The following is a 20273-nucleotide window of genomic DNA, read 5'->3' on the forward strand; positions in this document are numbered from 1 at the left end:
GTAACTTTAAAATCATTTCTTCTATATATTAAATATAGAATATAGGACAGAACAGCATAGAAAAAAAAGCATTACGAAAGAAACAATTACATTAATAAAACAATGAAATGGTAACATCTATCACGAAGTGTCCCGAATAAAAAACTATTTCGTAACAGACATGCAAGTTACTCTGCCACCAACCAGCGAGATTATTTTCAAACAGAAAGATTTATGAACCATCAATGAGCAAAACGTGTCGAAAACACCATCCAGTTTAATCAATACATTCTGAATGTGTAGAACAAGCATCAATCGTACCCGGGCATGCCATTAATCTAATCAATTAAGTCAATAGAGTGGGATAATTACGTTCATACAGTCGTCGGCGATAGCGCCAGAGTGTGTACTGCTGGCTACGTTGCAAAATACCTCACAACGGTGCAATACACCAGCAATCACCTAACTCGAACGATTAGGAACAAAATCCATCACCCCACCCCGTCAGCGGATCGGTGGTCACTCTAGCCAAATTGATAAACGACTTCACGGTGAAGGTTAAGCTAAATCGAGCAATTTGTGTTTTTGATTAGACGTTTTTTTTCCTCAACACTTGGCCAGAATGAGACACCCCACAGGCACACTGTGCTTTTGCTTCAATCAATCGTAAGAAAAAAAATGTCGATTTCAATTCACACCTCATCTCACCGCTGGGCTGGCAGGTGATAGAAGGTCGGCACAGGGTCCCCCGATTCCTCTACAGAGCGGCTGAGTGTGATCGATCAAGCGATTGAAAATCGTTCAATCAACGTGCGTGCGCTGACACGGTATGACGTACACTCACGCACACTTCACAGTTTCGGAAAAGATCAACCCACCATCACCATCACTTGCGGTTGATGTTTGTAGTATGTTTTGGAATGCTTCACTAGCAGCAGTCGGGATGTTTGATTAGCCGATAATCCCATTCACGGTGAAGGCGTGCATGGACATATTTACTTGACCGTGATTGCTGCTGCTGCTGCTGATGCTGCCACGGTTCGATGGCCTTTCAGAACGATTCCCGACGAATTAAGTTAGCCGCGCGCGTCCACCGAAATTGTGGGTGAGTGTTGGACAAATATTTAAGCTGACGGATGCGATCACTCGACGGGCTGGGCCAGGAGTAAATGAGTTCATCGCATCCCAATTCGGTGTCGGGTGTAATTAACAGCTTTAATGCCACTTAACACATTCATGAAATCTGAGGTAGGTGGGTCTGGGTAGTGTGATATATTGAAAGTTATTAAAATAACTCAAATAAAGCTCTTTTGCACAACACACATGAGATATTCCTGACATTTGAAACCAAAAATAAGAAGAACATTTACAACACAAAAATCGCAACTCAATGCAATTTCATCTTCAAGCTGATTTAAAGAGAATAATGTTTGCATTTGTTCTCTAAAGTTCCTAAATACGTGATTTACATTGGTAGACGCTTATAATAGCTCTGGAGTTCAAAACACTTTAAAAATTTTATAAACTATTTGAAGCATGGTTTTCTGATATCACCTTTTCACAGTTGTGATATCATCTATTTTACGCTGCTTTCGAGCCCAAATAAGGAAGGTTTAGCTGCTTAACCTTATGCTGACTGAGCTGGTCTGGTAGTACAGTCGTCAACTGGCACAGTAACAACTTGCCCGTCATGGCTTCAAGCCCCAAATAGACTGTACCGCCATACGTCGGACTTGACTATCCTGCTATGGGTAGTTAAAAAGTCACTGAAAGCCAGTGGGCTTGGTAAATACAGACCTGGACCAACAACGGTTATTGTACCAAAGAAGAAGAAGAAGAAGAAACTCTGCTGCTTTTGAACATTGTTCAAGTGTAGATAAACACATTTGACGTCCAACTGAAATACTGATACCTATCTGAGCCTCGTTCAATCGTAACTAAACAATTGAAACGCCTAAGTTGATCCGTTTGTTTCTTGGAGTTTAGCCTTTTGGTTTGTCTCTTCATTTACAAAAGTATTCTTCATTTTCAAAGTATTTTTGGCTAATAATTTATCTCGATACCTTCAAAATTAAGCATTGGCCATTAAATAGGTACAAAATGAATTGAAATCATGCCCCAAAGAATTTAATTGCAGCAAAATGATCGCCAAGAAACGAACCAGTGTTATATAAACATACGAATATGTTAGGGAAAGCAAACATTTAGTTGCGATTGAACAATCTTCAGAAAGGCATCATCATCTGTTTCTCTTGGACGTCAAATGTTTACTTATAGTTGAACAATGTTCAAAAGCACTTTAACATTTTTTACTTGTGTTACTCGAAAATCCATTTAAAAATATCTAAATAAATACAATAGGTACCTGCCTTGTTCAATCAACCCATCTGTTGTCAACGATTATGGAAAAATTTGATAGTCTTACAGTATTTTAATTGATTTTCAATGTTATTACCATCTTTCTATGTTAAAGATTGCAAGCTTAATGATTGAATGCTTCGTCCGTCCAACAATATGCATAATCTATGAATATGCAAACTGTATCCGTTTTGTCGGCAGTGATGTTGGCATGTCGCTAAGATTCATATTCAATATCGCTCTCAACAAACTTTTTTGTTTCAACAATGTATATCCTAAAATACACCCCGCATACCCTTTTTGGATCCTAACTCCCCTCTAGAGCTAACTCCTTGTCATTTCCCTCCCAGGCACAGAAATCCAAACTTGATAAAAATAATTTTACATTCTGTTGCTCATCACAGAAGACTTCCCTCTTACCACGCCGATTCATCCGACACATGGAAACAATTGAAACAACAGCGCAGCTCAGCACACTATGTCGATCGGATTGTGGTTGTCTGTTCCTGTTGCTTCTTCCCTCTTCCCGAAATGTTTCCGTACCGTCTATGATTCGCTTTCGGCCACGTAGTATGCTCGACACACCGTCCAAATTTGAATACGGTCGATTCAGGTGTACCTTGGCTCGAATGAAAACGGTGCAAAACAGTACCGCACGCAAACGCAAACATTCCAAGAAGCTAGCTCCCTAAAAACCGGCGTACTACACACACACACGCGCCCAAGATAGTGCGTACACGCACCAACATCACGTCACCAAAAACGCACCACTGGTAACTGTTAAATAAGCTAATTTTGCACCACGCTCAGCCGAACCGCACAGCGCAAACAATGTGTTGTGGTAGGTAAACCCTTCAACATCGGGGACCATAGCACACGAAGGCCAGCACCACACAGCAGCAGCAGAGTACTTGTTATTTTGCCAGTACAAACAGCAACAAAAGTACCAAAAGAGGTACGAGATTTGGCAAAGGTTTTCCTTTTGTCGGCCGGTTCGTGTGCGTTTCGTTTTCGTTTTCCACTCTCCCTTTTGGCGGTTATGGTTAAAACATTTGTTTTTTTGTTGGCGGAGGAAAATCCAAACCTTCCAATCGTTTATAAACGATTAGAATTACAAATGACCAAACTCACAACAATTCCGGTGGTAGATCAGGCAGGTGTGTTACGCCTGTTTCGCGGTAACAAATAAATAATTATAAACGGAACAGACATAACCACACACATACACACAGAGTTTGAGTTTAGGATATTGAAGGAACAACGATAAATGTTAGCTTCGCTTTCGAAATCATTCAAGCTTGGGGAGGAGAAGAGTTGGAATGGCCCAAAGCCACGAATAAAATGAAAACGAGAACTAATAGTAACCCTTTTCCGTTTCGGTAAAACTGGTACAACCCTGTTGTAGACTATTTGTGGTTATATAATAAGAGACAAAGTCAATTTTAGGAAGTTTGTACCGTACAATACAGATAGTAGTAGCACAAGACATACTTCCCGTTACTTAATGTATTATCATTTGCAAAGCCACACCCCTCTTTCTGGTCTGACTAACTTCCACATGGTTGTCTACCTAAATTCTTCACACTTTTAGCCTCTCTAATCTAATCATTATTTAAACAGCATTGACACAGAGCCATTGGACGGTCGATCTTAACAAAATTCCAGTAAGAAATTCGAAATTTTGAGCAGATTGGAAATTCTTACAAATACGGAAAACAAATAATCATTTTGAAGCATTCTAAGTAATTCTAACCTCAAACAATACTGTTACCAAATGTTTTTAGATTGCAGACATCACCTTCAAAATGCATCTTCAATTTAAACAACAACAAGGATTCCAAGATATCTCTATACACACATCTCTGATACCTCGCGTCAATGCTTTCGACATGTTTGATTTCCTGTACCGCAAACGTCGTGAATGTCGTCGTCCACTGCTCACGTGGTTGATAAGACACGCAGAGTGCCCCAACAGCAGCACACCACCACCCTAACTCTCGATTGCGTAAAACCGTCGGAATGGGGGGGTTTTTTTACCTTCACCAACCGGAAGAAAACATCAAATTCTTGGGGCGTGATTCCTACCGGCCCTCGATGCGTCCAACCACCGACTATAGAAACCGTGCGAAGGTAACGGTGCTCCACCTGGGGAGGCATGATGATAGGGGCACCACACTGACAATGCAAACAAAACAGAAATTCGATGTGCGGAATATATGTGTATAAGGGTACACTACTCGCGTTCAACAGTAAAAACCTTCTTACACCCTTACTTCCTCAATCACTTTCATTCTTTCACAACAGCCGTGCCGTGTTGACGTCAGCCACGAAGAGGAAAAGAGTCGAGAGACGGCTAGCAGCAATACACATCAACATAATGGGCTGAATGGTGGCGCCGCCATCCTGTCGATATAGTGGTTTCTTTTACGCGTTTCGCACTGCTCGGAAGATGGTTCTCTTTTTCTTACATTTTTTTTCTCCGCCCGGAAAACTACACAGAACACGCATTGTTTGTCTGGCCAGCGATGAGAGTGTATTGGACAGAAAAACCATTCCCTATTATGATAGAACTTATGAGACACGCGGATGAGACTCAAGTGAGCGACAGTGAGGCGCACTCCACTTGACTCTAAAACAGCATAATTTGTACAAACGCAGCCCTGCCATGATACACTGTCAATACGTCCATTCGCGCCGGGGAGCATACGAATCACGAAGGGCCATTGTTGCTCCAAGCTATATTGAAATCAATAAAAACCCGCACTCATTGTTGTCCGCACGTTTGATGGGCCGAACAAATAAATACATTTAATATCATGTTCGCGCGAGACGGATATCCGATCATAATTAGACGGGAGTGGGGGGGGGGGGGGGGGGGGGGGGGGGGGGGGGCGCACACTCTCTAGCGAGCCATTTTTCCACGAACGCCACACCAGCTTGAACTCTGGTGCGGTTTAAGGCCTGCCAACACACACACACATACACGCCGAGTGAAACCTTATAGAATGATTTTCCTTTGCAATGCTCGCCCAAAAACCTCGCCATATCGATTACATGCAGTGCCCCCACAGGCGGCGGCTAACAGCTCAACCAAACAAAAAAAAGCTCCCAATCAATCGGTTTGATTGATGATTGGGCCCATTCTCACACGGCTCACGCCATCGGCTGGCCGGGTAGTGTTTTGCCAGCAGTGCGCCGTCAAACGTTATCCAAATTCGGCGTGCACTCAGACAAAAAAAAACGCCTGCCGAGACAACACCGACCTGTAATAGGCGAGCCCCCAGACACGGAACAAGTTCTCCGATATACATAGGGAAGAAGAAGACAGGCGGCAGCAGTAGCAGGGAAAGGTGCACAAGCGTCGATTAAATTTCATTCCCCGACACACAGGTAAGGCTTCACCACACGAAAGCAACCAAGCAAAGGGAGAGAGAGCACGCCTTGCTTAAGCCGTAAAGCCGCAGTTTATGCAATTCAATCCCCGTCGTTACGCTTCCAGCAAGATCCTGGGGCTTTAGCTAAGGGAGTGTTTTGCCGCCATAAGCTAAGGATAGGGGAGGGGTGCGGTAATCACAACGGAGGTGCGGGGTGCGGAGTTGCTTCAGTTGGTTCCAGGATTGCACGAAAACTAAATAACTTGACATAAAACCATTCTAATGACCTTTTTTGTGAAATGGATTAGATACCAAACGAGCGTCTTTTTAATTTAGAAGATATCAATGTTCTATAGGAAAGCGATTAAACAATGGTGGGTTGTTGCAGTCATTAGAGATGTACCAACCAACCTCAACGGCGAAGTTCAATGTGCCTTGATGTACCTTAATGCATCAGATTGAATTACTATCTAGACCTATCGTAGTCTACGACGAGTAAGTCCTTAATAAATAACTCATACAAAACGCTTCCTGTAACAGCATAGCGTGCTGAAACAAACCAACATTCAAACGTGCCATACCATTGCAGGTCTCATGACAGTGTGACTAAGTCGTCGGGACAATATACAATATGTCATGGGTTCAATTCCCACCTGACTCCAAACTTTTAATAACAAAAGACCTTTTTAACTATCGCTATTACATTACACACAGAAGTAGTTGTGCGAACAGTTATCTTACACAACACCCCGTACACAAACACAAAAACAACCACACAATTTACAGTTTACCAAATATTATAACCGTGGCAATTCACTTCCAATCAATCATGATATCATTCCTCCAAAAAAACCATCAATCCACCCCAAAAAAACATCAACAACCACGAAATGATTAAGAGCATTTTAATTGACAGTAAACTTTTACAGCCCAATCAGAGCCTCCCCACCAAGAGCTCCCTAGCTATAATGTGATCAAATTAATTTCCCCACAGCCCAATGTGTGTCATTGGCATGACTATCTCTCAACTCCGAAGGTGAACGATGACAACAGCAAACCTCTAATCGATTGACACTGTTTATCCAGCTAAAGGTAGCAATTGATAGCGGCAAATTGACAAATTGCAGTGGTGTACGGTGACACGTGCCATGAGAATAGGTCTCATCCTCCATCAAGAACACTGGGGGATACAATGGGGCGTACACACTCAAAGTCACTTCGCTGATCGATTGGGCTCGAAAATATCCCAAACCACCTCTAGAGCATGGTCGGGTAGGCATCAACCTTTCTGTGCTTGACGAAAACCCACAAGACCCAGGTGTGTCGACCAAGTGTGAAACGACCACGTACAACGCTGTTGGGAGGCCGCCCCCGTGGAGAGAGGGACCCGACACAAGTGGATTTCTAGGGCTGTTGATTGCTTCGGTTGACAACGATATGAAAGAGTGTGTGCTTTCGGGGTTTTTTTTTGGGTAACCTACAAGCATCGTACCCTTAACCTTGGAACGCTCAGCGGTAGCCAAGCTACTGCTAATTTATGTCAAGTTCGGAAATAAACAGTCTACACTGTGGGGGCTGTAGCAGTATGAAGGGACGTCTGCTACTTCTTAGCCCGTAAGAGTTGCCAGAGGTGCCCGACTTCAGAGCGGGATTGGGGCTACCGGTATGAACCCATTTTTTTTTTAAATAAATACTTCCACTGGTGGCGTAACGCTTCCAGTACCACACACACACACACACCTGACGCAACCGGGACAACAGAGCGTCTGAAGTCATCGGGTCGATTCACTTTTTGCCTTGACTCAGCAAAAATAGATTGTGACCTAACCGCCGCAGGTGACACCCTTTTTTCGACGGCATGGGCCCTAAGTTCAAACAAAACTGTTTGGGTTCTGGGACATTGAGGACAATATAGTGACAATTTGTGGCGTGTCTTGTTGAAAATGAAAGGTAGCGAAAAGGATTCTAAGGATTCTGGTTCTGTAATTGAAAATGGGAATTGTTTGCGAAAATGTTTTCCAATGACAACCGTATTGATTCAATTTCTGTAGGAACACGTTCCGATGTTCCTCCCCAAATAACATCCAGAAAAAAAACCCACACATACCTGCTATTCTCAGTACGGCCCGATCCGCCGGATCTAGCTGCAGTATGCTGAGCGGCTTATCCTTTGCCCATTCGGCCAGGCTTTCCCGATCGACGCTAAATCCGGACACGCTGGGCTTTCGCGGCGTTCGCTTCATGGTTGTCTCGCTGTTGGGAGTGTGCGGTGTTCGCGCTGTTCTCTACTCGTACGGCTACACACACTGCTGTTGTTGCGTGAAGTTGGCTGCGAGATTGGCGAGGCGCTGCTGATCGTATTTCGGACGTTACGTTGCACTATTCGCGCTCACTGGTAAAACAACTGGCACTTTTGCACCTTTTTCAAATAATGCATCATTACTACTTTTTTCTGACCACCAGGCGCGCAACCAACAAAACAACACTCAGCAGCACACACACACACAAACACCTCACTTACACTCAGCAACGCGATCGTATCGAATTTGTGGGTGGAATGGAATTGGTGGCCGCATTGAATAAATACATGCTTTTCGATTTTCGTTGCTGTTGCTTATGTTGCTCTATTCACTTTCTCAGCCTCAGCGGTGCGATATAGAGCATTCATACACCATTTACTTTCGATCGAATCATTTACATTTTGCGTTTTACTTATTTACATACATTTTTTCCCCCACTTTTTTGCAAGAAACGAATTATTATACTATTGTTTGCACTCTCACACACTTTTTACACTCTTGCTAGATTTGGCACAACAGTAAAAAAAGGAGAAGGAAAATTTATATTAAATTTGAAACACAAAACAACAATCAAATCAGATCAAACAACTGTCAAACACTTTTGCAACCGACCGATAGATAGGCGGCGAGCATGTTTGGTGAACGATTCATGTTCGCGTTGGATTGTTTCTGCCAACGAAACGCCACATTAAACCCACACGCCATAACCTTGCTTATCTTCTGAGGCTTACAGGCTTACGCTACTGCGCTCTACAGCAAATACTGCTGCTGCCTCGTCCATTAACCATGTGATTAAGCCCGGAGTCAATAATTCATCACCAACGGACAGGATACAAGCGTGATATAATTGTCATCGTCCTCAATGATGCGCGAAGCGACAAGCCTCCGTCCGTACTTTCTAAAGGCGGCCCTACCGAAACGTCCGCCTCTTCATTCACATTCAATTATGCACAAATGCGTAACTGCTCTCTGAGCAGCGCTGGTGTAGCGCCAGGCCGTAACGCATCCCAGGCATTTTCGCATTTTTTGCCACGAATTTCGTTTATTTTTATTTTCTAAAAAGCTTAATTTTCCCCCGTTTGCTTTCGACTGGGTAGACGTGCCAGAGGGGTAGGTAGCGTAAGACAGCGGTAAGTTGGGTTAGGTGAGTTGGTGTTAAGTTCAGGTTTAAGAGTCCACACAGTAAACGCTTGGTGTGGGGCTGTATCACTGAAAGCTCGATGCGATAATGTTCAACCGATGACGAACGACGCCGAAAAACCTCTTTCCACAAACAATAATGAAAAACAATCACACAACACACACACACGCAGGGGCGGCTTTAATTTCTCGACGATTGCGTTGTAACTTGGAATCGATCGCTCATAGTCTTCTCGCTCTGTCTCTCTCTTTCTCTGGTCGTGCTTTGGATGGTTTTAAATTTAGGCTTTCGATTCAATATTCGTCCCAGCTGCGTGGCTGTGGTAACAACAACAGCAGACATGAAGGACATGAACATGTGGAACCGCTGTAACTTTCTGCACACCATCGATCGGGCTGAGTTGCCTGTGGTCGATGACCACACAACAGCCAATGCTCGATGATGACCATGCGCCACACGGACGATGAGCGCAATCGGTAACACACTCGCAGGTTCTCGGGTACAGGGGCGGATTGGCAAGCGCTTGTGTCCTTCTGAGCCCGTACACCTCGTCTACAGCGCACTACCCCCACCTTCTTGGCACTTATGCCTGGTTACGTTTTTCGCTGCGTGGAAGGCGATTTTTCTTCGCAAACAATTTTTCCAACCACTTGCAAACGGCAGATGGTGAAAATGGAGCCACTCCAATGGTCGCGAGCGAGAAGCTGATTCTATCTGGTTGTCTGTGGAAGGATGCCGCGAAAATCTCAACCAGACACAATTTTTCCACTGGAAAACAGTGCCAATGCACTGCAGGGCACGATAAGGCCCGATGATGAACGATGCCGGCATTGAATGTTATTGTTTATCGGCAAACGAACTCCGGTCCAATACCTACAATGAGAAACGGTAGAGAAGAAGAATATATTAGCAATAATATAAAAGACAAGAACATGTGAGAATTATTAGAATTACAAGAATAATTTCAAGCTATAATAATGCCAGTTTTCAATTCTCAATGACACGAATTCGTGTGTGAGACTTTTGAAACGGCACAAAATATTACAAAATATGTGTACTACATACATATCTTGAACCATACCTTTCCCAAAATTGTTTGGCTTCCTCTAAAATCTAAAGATTCCTGAATCCATAAAGATTTTCAAGTATCCAAAGGTTCAGGAATTTCTGAAGATTCGTGAATTTCTGAACATTCATGAATCTTTATAAATTTATGACTTTTTAGAAGTTTAATTTGGGGCGGTTCCGTGGTACAGTGGGCAATTTGCAGGACTTCAAGTACCACGAAAGTCCCGAAATCAAGACTCCATAGGTAGTAGCGCCAAGAAGAAGAAAAAGCTCAAGCTCAAGCCTTATGATTCTTTTAGAACTCATGAATTCCCAGAGATTCGTCAATCTTCCAAGATTCTTTCGAGATTCATACGCCTTTTAGTGTCACGCATTTTTGAGATTCATGAGTCCCTGAGATTTAAAAATATGTCAAAATATCAATAATTTTTGGATTTTGTGGTGAAGAATTGAATGCATCTAGTCGTATCTGATTACATGATGCAACTATTTTACATGTTAGACTGCTTTCTGAACTCAAAACTCAACAAAAAAAAACATCTCAAGCAACTTAAACTAACTGACGCGACCAAAGTTGTCCTCCAAATTTCTGAAGATACACGAGGGCCTCCATTTTCATTTCCTGATACTTGTTCCAAGTGCAATTGTTTAAGGTACGCCCCACTTAAACCATCTTCTTCTCCAGTGCAGACGGTTTCAAGTAGGTTGGCTGACCTTAAGGAATTCCACTCGCAAATTGATACCAACCACCACCACCACCCACCGCTACTCGATTAATTTTCCCACACACGCACACCACCAGCTTTCTGCTACAAACTTCCCCACCCGGGATGTTCATTTAACTCGAATAGAAATGCGCTGTAACATTCCCCAATCGCCGGTAAAGACCGTAATACCCCCTTCAGAACCGTAGCAGCGCACGAAATACGGGCAGCTTTCGCGCTCTTCCGAGCTAACGGTCGCCCACATCTCGTGCACCGCGCCGTCGTTCTTGCAGGCCAAGTTCGTGATGATGCTTCCAACACCATGGAGGAAAACTAGGGAATGCCGGGCGGCAGCAGCAGCAGCAGCAGGCGCAATGAGTGGGAAAATCTGTACCACCCAGGTTTGTTTTAACCTGAACAGAAGTTTTAGTTTCTTGCCGTGCATATTTTTGTTTCGCCCTTCACGTTTTGGCCAACATGCTGCTGCTGCAGAATGCGGTTTGGTGTGAAAATTCTCAAACGAAAGCCGATTCACAACGGTGATCACTCGCAAGGCCAACAACGTAAACTCACAACTCGAAAACAAAACTAAGCGCCACGACACTGTGATATTCCGCCGACTGATAAATGAATAACTTAGAAGAGCGTCACTGTGAACCTCTGCGGCCGGAAAGCGTAAATAAATTAAGCTTTTCCGACACTTTGCTTCATGAATAATATCGCAAACACGAGCAGATAAGACCGGCTGGTGTGAAACTACACCCGAGACACAAAATGCTTTTATTTAAGCAATATCTCATCTGGTAGCGGGCTGACTGCAGCTGACAGATAAACAGGCTGCCCGAGGATGCAGATTTTGCTCCACATTTTGGGGCCGCTTTCCTAAGCTTCAGCTCCCGCGTAAAGCGAAATCTGAAAACAAAAATCGATTAATATAGCTTAATCTCTCTCCGGCGCACAGCATAATTGCATTCAATTTCCACAAATGATTATGCTGCGTCAAAGCCCCCCGTTTCCCCCCTTTGCTTAAGCCTCTTTGCAGTACACATACATCGCTCACAAGATGGTTGCTCACAGATGACTCCACACGGGAGACCCCAGGGCGTGTTCGTTCGCTGTGAGGAGGTTGCGTAGCGGAAGACAGTTTAGAAGTCCAAAATACGTTCCCCTTGTGGTTCCATCGCCGTTCCCCGGGGGGAGGCGGCTGGAGCTCCACTGGCTATGCCAGAAATGCTGAGCAACGGATTTCGCTCATTAAAATTACGGTACACTACCAGCAGCAGCAGCCGAAGCAGCCGAGGCGGGCTAAAGCATGAATCCCGCAGTTCTCGTTTCATTTCGCTCACGAAAGAAACGGACAAAGGCTGCCGTGGTTGGAAAGGAATGAACAAAATCTGTTTCCTGCAGTTTTTTCTTTTTTTTTTTGTTGCATTCCTTTTTTTTGTTTCCCCTCAATCGCAAGCCCTTCGATGCTGAGAATTGGCAAGAGTAATAGAGGAGATGCAGATAGAAGAAGAGAAACATTTTTTTAGCATTGACGTTATTTTCACATTAGCCTACCGAACCAAAATAAATCATTCCAACACATTTCATAGCAAAACAAAATAACAACAAGACATCAAAGTCACAAAAAATTACATAAAAAAATAAAAATCATGTGTAAAATATGAAAGATACAACAATAGTCGGTAATGTATGGTAATGTATCAATGAATAACAACGTAATGAAACGGAAAAATGAAAGATGAAAACGCGAGAAATGAGAAAAACAGAAATGTTAAGAGAAATGTTTTTGTTGTTGTTTTAATATTTAAAGAGGTTAAAGTAAAGAGGCTCAATACAAAACCACAAAACTAGCCTGCAACTTTCAGTCTAGATTATTCTAGCCTCAAAGCTAAAATTAGATTCGAGCACCTGCTCGAGAAATGGCGAAAACAAGGTGGTGGAATCTAGAATCAAAGTGTATGTAGTCCAGATGGTCTAATAGTATGTTTTTTAAAACTAAATTTGAATATCATTTTTTGACAGGATGGGTGAAAACTTTTGTTCAAACAAGCTTTCTCGAGGCTTGACGAATACTCAAAACACTCTTAAATTCTTTATTCACAAACATAAGCGATAAAAATCAGTCTTCTAAATTCATACACCTTGGGATAAGCCCACCTGCATATTGTACTCACTTAGACAGCTGCTCCAAAACTGCTACACAATGCAAACAGCTGACAGGCTGAAATTTCAGCCTGCGATATAAAAACGGAAAGGGCCCCTATCTTATACTTTTGATTCTAATAACTATTAAATTAGGTTCTATAAATGAGATTTTTCTATAAAGATTATTAGTTTTTTTATTCTTTGTGGTTCTCGGATAGAATTTCATCAATTTCAATGTTCAGATTACAGGATTCCGTTAACTTTTGGTATCCGTTGCACTCTGTTAGTACATGTCGGACTGAGATGTGTGTTCCGCAGTATTTGCAGAGTACTGGGGATTCTTTTGAAATTGAATATGACTGTGAGTTAGTTTAGTATGACCAATTCGCAGTCTTGATATTACTTGTTGATATTTATTGTTATGAAGGTCTGGCCATGGCTTGATGGTTAATTTGATGGAACGTAATTTGTTAGATAATTCTTTTTGAGATGTTTTTTGCCAAGAGTGTTGAATATCATATGTGCATTTTATTATTGTATCTCGTCTCGATAGTTTATGTGCATTTTTATCATTTGAGGGTTAAGAGAAATCAATACAGGATGTACATCAAGTTATATTATAAAATAGCATAGTAAAACATGGTCCAAAACATAGGACATAAAAAAATCCAAAATATATTTAAAATAAAAAAGTATTAAGCTCAAACAAGGAGATCAGTTTAGGTATTCGGTTATCGTCTTTCGTCAAATTTGATTTGAAAAAACTGCCTTCGATGAATGAAACTCAGAGTTTTCAATCCCCAAAACACTCATTAAATGCAGAGCTAACGAAATAAAACGCAACATCCTCACGCCAGTAATACATACAAACTCGGCCAAACTTGTACTTTGTTTATCTTGGCATTTACTGTCAACACACAACACAGCGCACACAAGAAGCGCGCCAAACGGCGGAAGGAAATTAATCACAACTCCACATCTGCACAAACTTCCTTGCCGATCTCCTCCTTGCGCACAGCAAACAGCAGCTTCGTGCACAAAGTATTCTATCTGGAGGGAAATGTTGCATCCCCCATCTGGTGCATCATCTCACTATACTCTCGCCGAAGGGAGGCCCTAGCAATGCTGCTCATACAACAGAGAGTGTCGTGGTGTGTGCAGTCCCTCAGAGATGGGTTGGTTTTGCTTTACTACCAACCGGAGAGCCGGTCCAAAAACCCCAGCGACGATGTTGTGCATTTAGAACCCAACGAGCAGGTTCAACGAACTTCTTGCGCGCGCTCTTCCCGCTTTCCCGCCCATTTCACCCCACCCCACCGGAGGAGCTGCTGCTGCGCGATCTTTTGCGGGCGCGTTTTTCGCTGCCTCCACCGGCAACACAAGTATATGGGGCTGGGGCCTGCTTTTGTATCGCTTCATCTCTTGCCATCGTTTCCTCCGTTCTTTCGCTTTTAGCGCGCTCTTCAATACCTTTTTCTTCACCCCTCCGTGTCCCGTCGTTATGTGGTAGATTTTCCTCCAGCGCGACCCAAGGTGTGCAAGAAGCAAGAGAGCGTGTACCAGCAGCAGACATCACTTGCAAACACAACAACGGGGCAGCTTCCACAGCAACAACCGCCAAGCGAACGAGCGATTCGTGTTGGGGGCTGTTGTGTGTTGTTTTTCCCTGGCCCAAAGCTTTCCGACGGCCAATACCGCGCGCACGAGAATTAGGTTGGACGGACGACGACGACGGACGGTTTGGGTTTTGGTGACGCCTTTTTCCTCTGTTCGCTTTTCCCGTTACGACATCCGTTTCCCCCCCGGTACCCGAAATGATCAATTTTGAGCTACACACTTTTCTCATGCTCTCAATTCCAAAACTCGCTTGTGATGGTCTAACGTTTGTTGTGCAGAGATCTCTGCTCAAGAATAGACCAAAAAAGTGACCGCGCCCGAGCAATGTTTTGAATTTCCTTTCAAATAAAATTCAATAGAAAGCCCTGAGAGTTTTCAAATTATTGCTAACTGTTTTACGATATCCATTTAGACAGCGTAAAACCAAAAAACAATGTATTTTAAAAGTAAGTTTTCCCATAAATTAATAAATGATCGCCTTGATCGTCTACTGCTCCTCCAATGCTGTAACCGCTCATAAATGCGTCCCGATACATCCTCTTGGTAAATGCACACACGCACACCTAGACACGCGCAAGCATGGTGACAAACGATTGCGAAGTGGGCCTGTCATTTTCCGTTACATTTTTCCACGCAATTCTAAACCCTGCCTGACTGGGGAAGACCGCTTTTAGTATCGTGTTCCCTGCTTGTCTTTTCTCTGCCCATGCAAGTTAGCGAATATCTGCCCCGTGGTGGATGTTTGAAACAGGAATGGATTGCTTGTGCGATGGAGCTGCTTAAGACGACCAGAACACGATCTGGTGCGGACGACCGGTGAGTTCCAACGTTCTGTTGAAGTGGGGCAGTAGAAAGACTAGCATCACAGCTAACCGGATCGTGTGTTTCGTGGGCTACAAGCTTACTCCAAGCTACGGGGAACAACCCTCGGCGACGGTGCTGGTAAATAACATTGATGCAATGATGCAATTACTGTACCATCTCAATGCTTCAGTGCAAGCATTAACAAAAGAATGATACTAGTTTACTACGTTGATGAGCTTATAAAAGATACAATTGATGAAGCGAAGAGACGATGATGGAATGGGTTCACACAGTTGGTTTAACTTCAAAATGAAACGCTTGGCTCGGGTTCGTAATTATGAAATAATACGTTTTTCTTTGTGATCGTATAAATTCGACAAAAAAACTCTTCATTTTAATCTTTTTTTTCATTTAGCTAAAAGATAACTGAGATTTACAGGGTTTTCCAGGGGTTCTCATAGTTGTGGGACACTTCCTAGACTCTTTCCTATTGGAAGTGAACTTCATATGTTGGAAATTCGATTCTATGGCACCCTTTCGGACAGGCTCGTTGGAAATTCCTGTTGCATTTATCCAACAAGGGCGCCAGAGAGCCCAATTCCCATTAGAAAAAGTTAATTTCATCTAAGAAAGAGTAAATGAAGTGTCCCACAGCTATGAGAACTCCTGGAAAATCCTGTAATGCAGACCATAAACAGTAGAACTTAATTTAAATAGCTCTTTTTACTGATCGGTAAGGCAAGAGACCCGTGGCGCAATGACAAAGGTTCGGCGTTACACACGCCAGGCCGTATATTAGAATCTCAATCGAACCCGATCGATTATAAAAAATAATCAAAATTATCCATTAAGCGATTGGTAGCGCCGAAAAAAGAGAAGTTCAAGTGAATTCAAATTCCTTTAAAAATTCATCTTGCAACCAACATAATTTGCTTTAAATATTATTTCTTAATTTAAGGACAAAATACTACTTTCTATGACGATCTCAAGCATTCAAGTAAAAAAATGGTTTTAGAGTGTTCTTAAGCTTTCATTCAAATTAACTTCAAGGAAAACAGTAGCTTGAAAGTCACGAACGTTCATATATTCAATGAATAAATTTAATATAAATTACTTCGGCCTAAAGCCTTGTCAACTAGTATCACGCAATGAGAAGCACGTGCAAAAAAATCGACCTTTTTGAAACAGTTCGCACCTGCACAATAGGTTCGTTGTTCTACATTCACTAGCGATGGCAAACAAGCGCCTTTTAACTAGTTGAAAACTAGCTTCCCTCTAGCACAAACCAAAGCCGAACGTCGATGAAAAGTTTACATTTTGATAAAACTCTCGCAAGAAAGTCTACACATTTTCTTGTTACCACCATCACAGCGACCAGGGAACCTCCTACTCAATCCAGCCCCAGCGCAATGTTCGTGCCAGAGGGAAGTTTTCCTTTGCGCTGTCGATTTCTAATCAAAGCCCCAAATCCATAATGCACCTGTGGCAAGGGTTTGGGGGAATAGTTGCAGGCGACTACGTTTGGTTTCCTTCAACCCATAGGTAATCGACCTTACCCACACCCTGAGAACGAACTACCCTACCACCGACCGGCCGACCGATGGTATAAACATTTGATCGATTTTTCAAACAAGCACCACAACCAAACGCTCGCTCGCGACGAGCATTGAAACAGAAAACAGAAGAGGGCGGCGCAGTGTAGAAGAAGCTTCTCGAAAGGACGCAAGGACACATCACACGCAGTGTGCAGTGGCGCGTAAAACTGTCGCCATGGAACGGAGAACACTAGAAAAATGGGTGGCGTCACTAACGATTAACTTGACCTGGTGCTTTCTTCACCTCAAACCTGCTGTGGGGAGGAGGCGAGTGGACGACACCTAGACACGAATTTGCACTACAAAACGGACAAGCACCAACCGATAAATCCCTCACGGGCTTCCACTAATCGACTTGAGGTCTGTTTTTACGCAACAAGCAATTTGTTTAGCACAATTGTACAACGGCCTCGTAGTACCTCTCTGTGTGCTTTTGCTCCAGGTGAGGTGACATGGTGTTGAAGGTGAGATAAATATTCAATTCTATATGTTTAAGCAAAATTGAATTGTTTTTAGAATATTCTGTTCACCACTTTAAACATTATAAATAAAGCCTTTTTGATTTTTTTTAAATTTTTCTATATTTTACACAAAATACAGTATTTCAACACGTTTCAACAAGAAAAAAGAAACACTCAACTCCAACAAGCGTGCAAAAATAATGCTTGCCATTTTGCACCACGATAACCGCGCTAAACGCGTGAATCATTAAACTGCAGTTTGCGAAACTTGTGAACAATGGGGCGAGATAATTTGCAAGCAACTACTAATTTCAAAGTTTTGCCTTTTTACACGCTCTTCAACCCTCTACACCTGAGATAAAAGGGAATGCAAAATGTGTCATGAGAAACAAAATAAAATATGTACTGCCGGCGGCTTCTTCAACACCTTTTTTATAATAATATTTGGCAAAAAAAATATAAAAAAACATTGCAGTACATTTTTATCTCATTGAAAACAAAAATTATTCCACCACAAAGGAGCTCAATTATTCATTAAACACTATCACAAAAAATGAGCTCATACATCCGGTCCCTATAAATTGCTCTTTCGTACAACGCACCGTCTGGCACGTTTCTACGGCACAAGGATACGACGTGCAGCGTGTACGTGTGTTCGTTGTTCCTGGTTTTCCCCCTTTTCATTCACAAAACTCCTCTAACGCTAGAAGCACCACACACACACATACACACACGCACCCTTAGGAAATACGCGGTGGTGCATTTTTCTTCCCTATCATTTTCACGATACGCACAGACACCCATACAGTGATGAAAATGCATAATGCAGTATATTGTAACGATACACACACACACAATCTCTATCCTTTTGGGCACGATTATCCTTTTAAAACGAGTGTTTGGTAGTAGTAAGGGTAAGTCCATATGGGAAATTTTGTTTTACACAGCACCAATAAGATTTTACAGGGTTTTCCAAAAATTCTCATGTGAAATGAGCTTAATGTAATAGGAAAGGGACTCTGCAGCACTCTTGTTTGAAAAATCCAATAGTCCCTGTAATGCACTATTTTGCTATAAAATAATAAACAAGCTCGGTTCATTTGAGAAGCACGAACTTACCTAAAACCGAAAAATAACACCACTTTTCAGGGCTCGCGCGTGCAACCTTCATCGTGCCGTACCAAAACCACCCCATTTGGGTGATATTTCTTTTGGTTTTTTCTTGCCGTTTGCATTTACTACTGGACAGCTTTTTTTCTAATAAGGCACCTTTACTGCACTGCCAACCACTAGCGAATGGGTATCCTACTACACAGGATATGTATCGCAGAACATCTTCACCGTACGGCGCACAAGTATTTTGTGCAATTTTTCACGCAAACCGTCGTCTATACCGCGCATGTGTTTTTGCCCTACCAACACGCCCCCACTACAGGGTGAAGAAAATTCTGTGCAAATTCTTCACTCCCAGAACGGCGGCCGAATAGACCGGCACAGGAAACCAAAACACATTGCTTATGAACACTTTTCGCTGGCCGTTAGAATGCACCCTTTTTTGACCCAATGAGCAGAAAAACAAACAGCAAGCCAGCCACGCAAATGACACAATACTTTTCCCAACCATGGGCTTACTTTTTTCGTTCTGCAGGCCAAACACGCGTGGACGAAATATGTGTCCGACCGAAATTATATTATCTAACACAGACACATACACACACACACAGCACAGAGACACTGCGGCCTGTGTTCTCGTTTCGTGGGGTGACGACAACTTTGCTTCGTTAGCTTCGCGCGGGGCTCACTTGCAGCGTGATTAGCGGTACACGGCGAGCCAGTAGGCACTTTCGTTCCCCAAACAACAACAGAGTAGAAGAGGAAAAAAACCACACAGTGTGCGCGTCGTCGAACACCGCGGATCGACGGGGCACACCACAGGGAAAGAACGTCAAACTCGTAGCGCGGTTCGGTCGTGATAGATGGAGATGGGCTCTCGCAACCGTGCGGCGAGCAGCAGCAGAACCACGGCCGGTCTCGGTCTCTCGGTTCGATCCGGCGCGCGCTCACTCTCTCCTCGCTCTCTTTTGGTCGTAATTTTAGGAACAAAATACGGCGCATTGGTGAGAGTGATGTGATACAGTTTTGGATTTGAGGTTGTGTTCTACTACAGGTATGTTTTTAGTGCTGTTGATTTTTGCATTTTTTTAAAGGTTTGTCATAGCACCCGTTTGGTGCACAATAATAAATCATTCAACAACTGGCTTCCTTTTTACAGTTTAAATTTTAACTTTAACTTTTTTAATTCATATTGCATCAATATTGATTGCAAAACACCTGACAGTCATTAGGAGTCTAACAGATCTATTCATATCCTTTAAGCGTGTTTGGTAAATGAAAGTTGATTCTACAAGCATCAGGCTTTTAATCCTTACTCAGTTTTTTTTTTTCAATTAAGCTACATAAAGTTATTACGAATTGAGAAAGCAGACAAATATTCATGCAGCAATGCAAAAATCATACCTATTTCGAAAAAAAATTAAAGCAACAACGTGATTTTAACGAAAAACAAAGAAAATATTGCTTGAGAACAAATATAATTCCTAACTAGTATAGATGCAAAAATTGTTTTAAAAAATTTCTCTCAAAGAGGCTACCACAACTCGACTCTAATTCCTAAAACAACTAAAAGAATATGATTTAGATATACAGCCTGAAAAATGTTGA

General features: G+C 42.7%; 1 protein-coding gene across 13 annotated transcripts in view; it reads right to left on the minus strand.

Annotated features, from left to right (window-relative positions):
* Positions 1–20273, minus strand: part of LOC121600004 (dystonin) — a 198590-nt gene that overhangs the window by 173065 nt on the left and 5252 nt on the right. For 11 of the 13 annotated variants that reach the window (XM_041928224.1, XM_041928222.1, XM_041928238.1 and 8 more), the window contains one exon: positions 7819–8512. In XM_041928224.1, the coding sequence (XP_041784158.1) occupies positions 7819–7954 (136 nt within the window). In that variant the 5' untranslated portion in view covers positions 7955–8512. Of the gene's footprint in view, positions 1–7818; positions 8513–19184; positions 19538–20273 lie in introns of those variants that run through there. The other 2 variants (XM_041928223.1, XM_041928221.1) reach the window with 2 other exon arrangements.

The sequence above is a fragment of the Anopheles merus genome, chromosome 3L (assembly GCF_017562075.2).
Source record: "Anopheles merus strain MAF chromosome 3L, AmerM5.1, whole genome shotgun sequence".
In the NCBI taxonomy this organism is placed as follows: domain Eukaryota; kingdom Metazoa; phylum Arthropoda; class Insecta; order Diptera; family Culicidae; genus Anopheles; species Anopheles merus.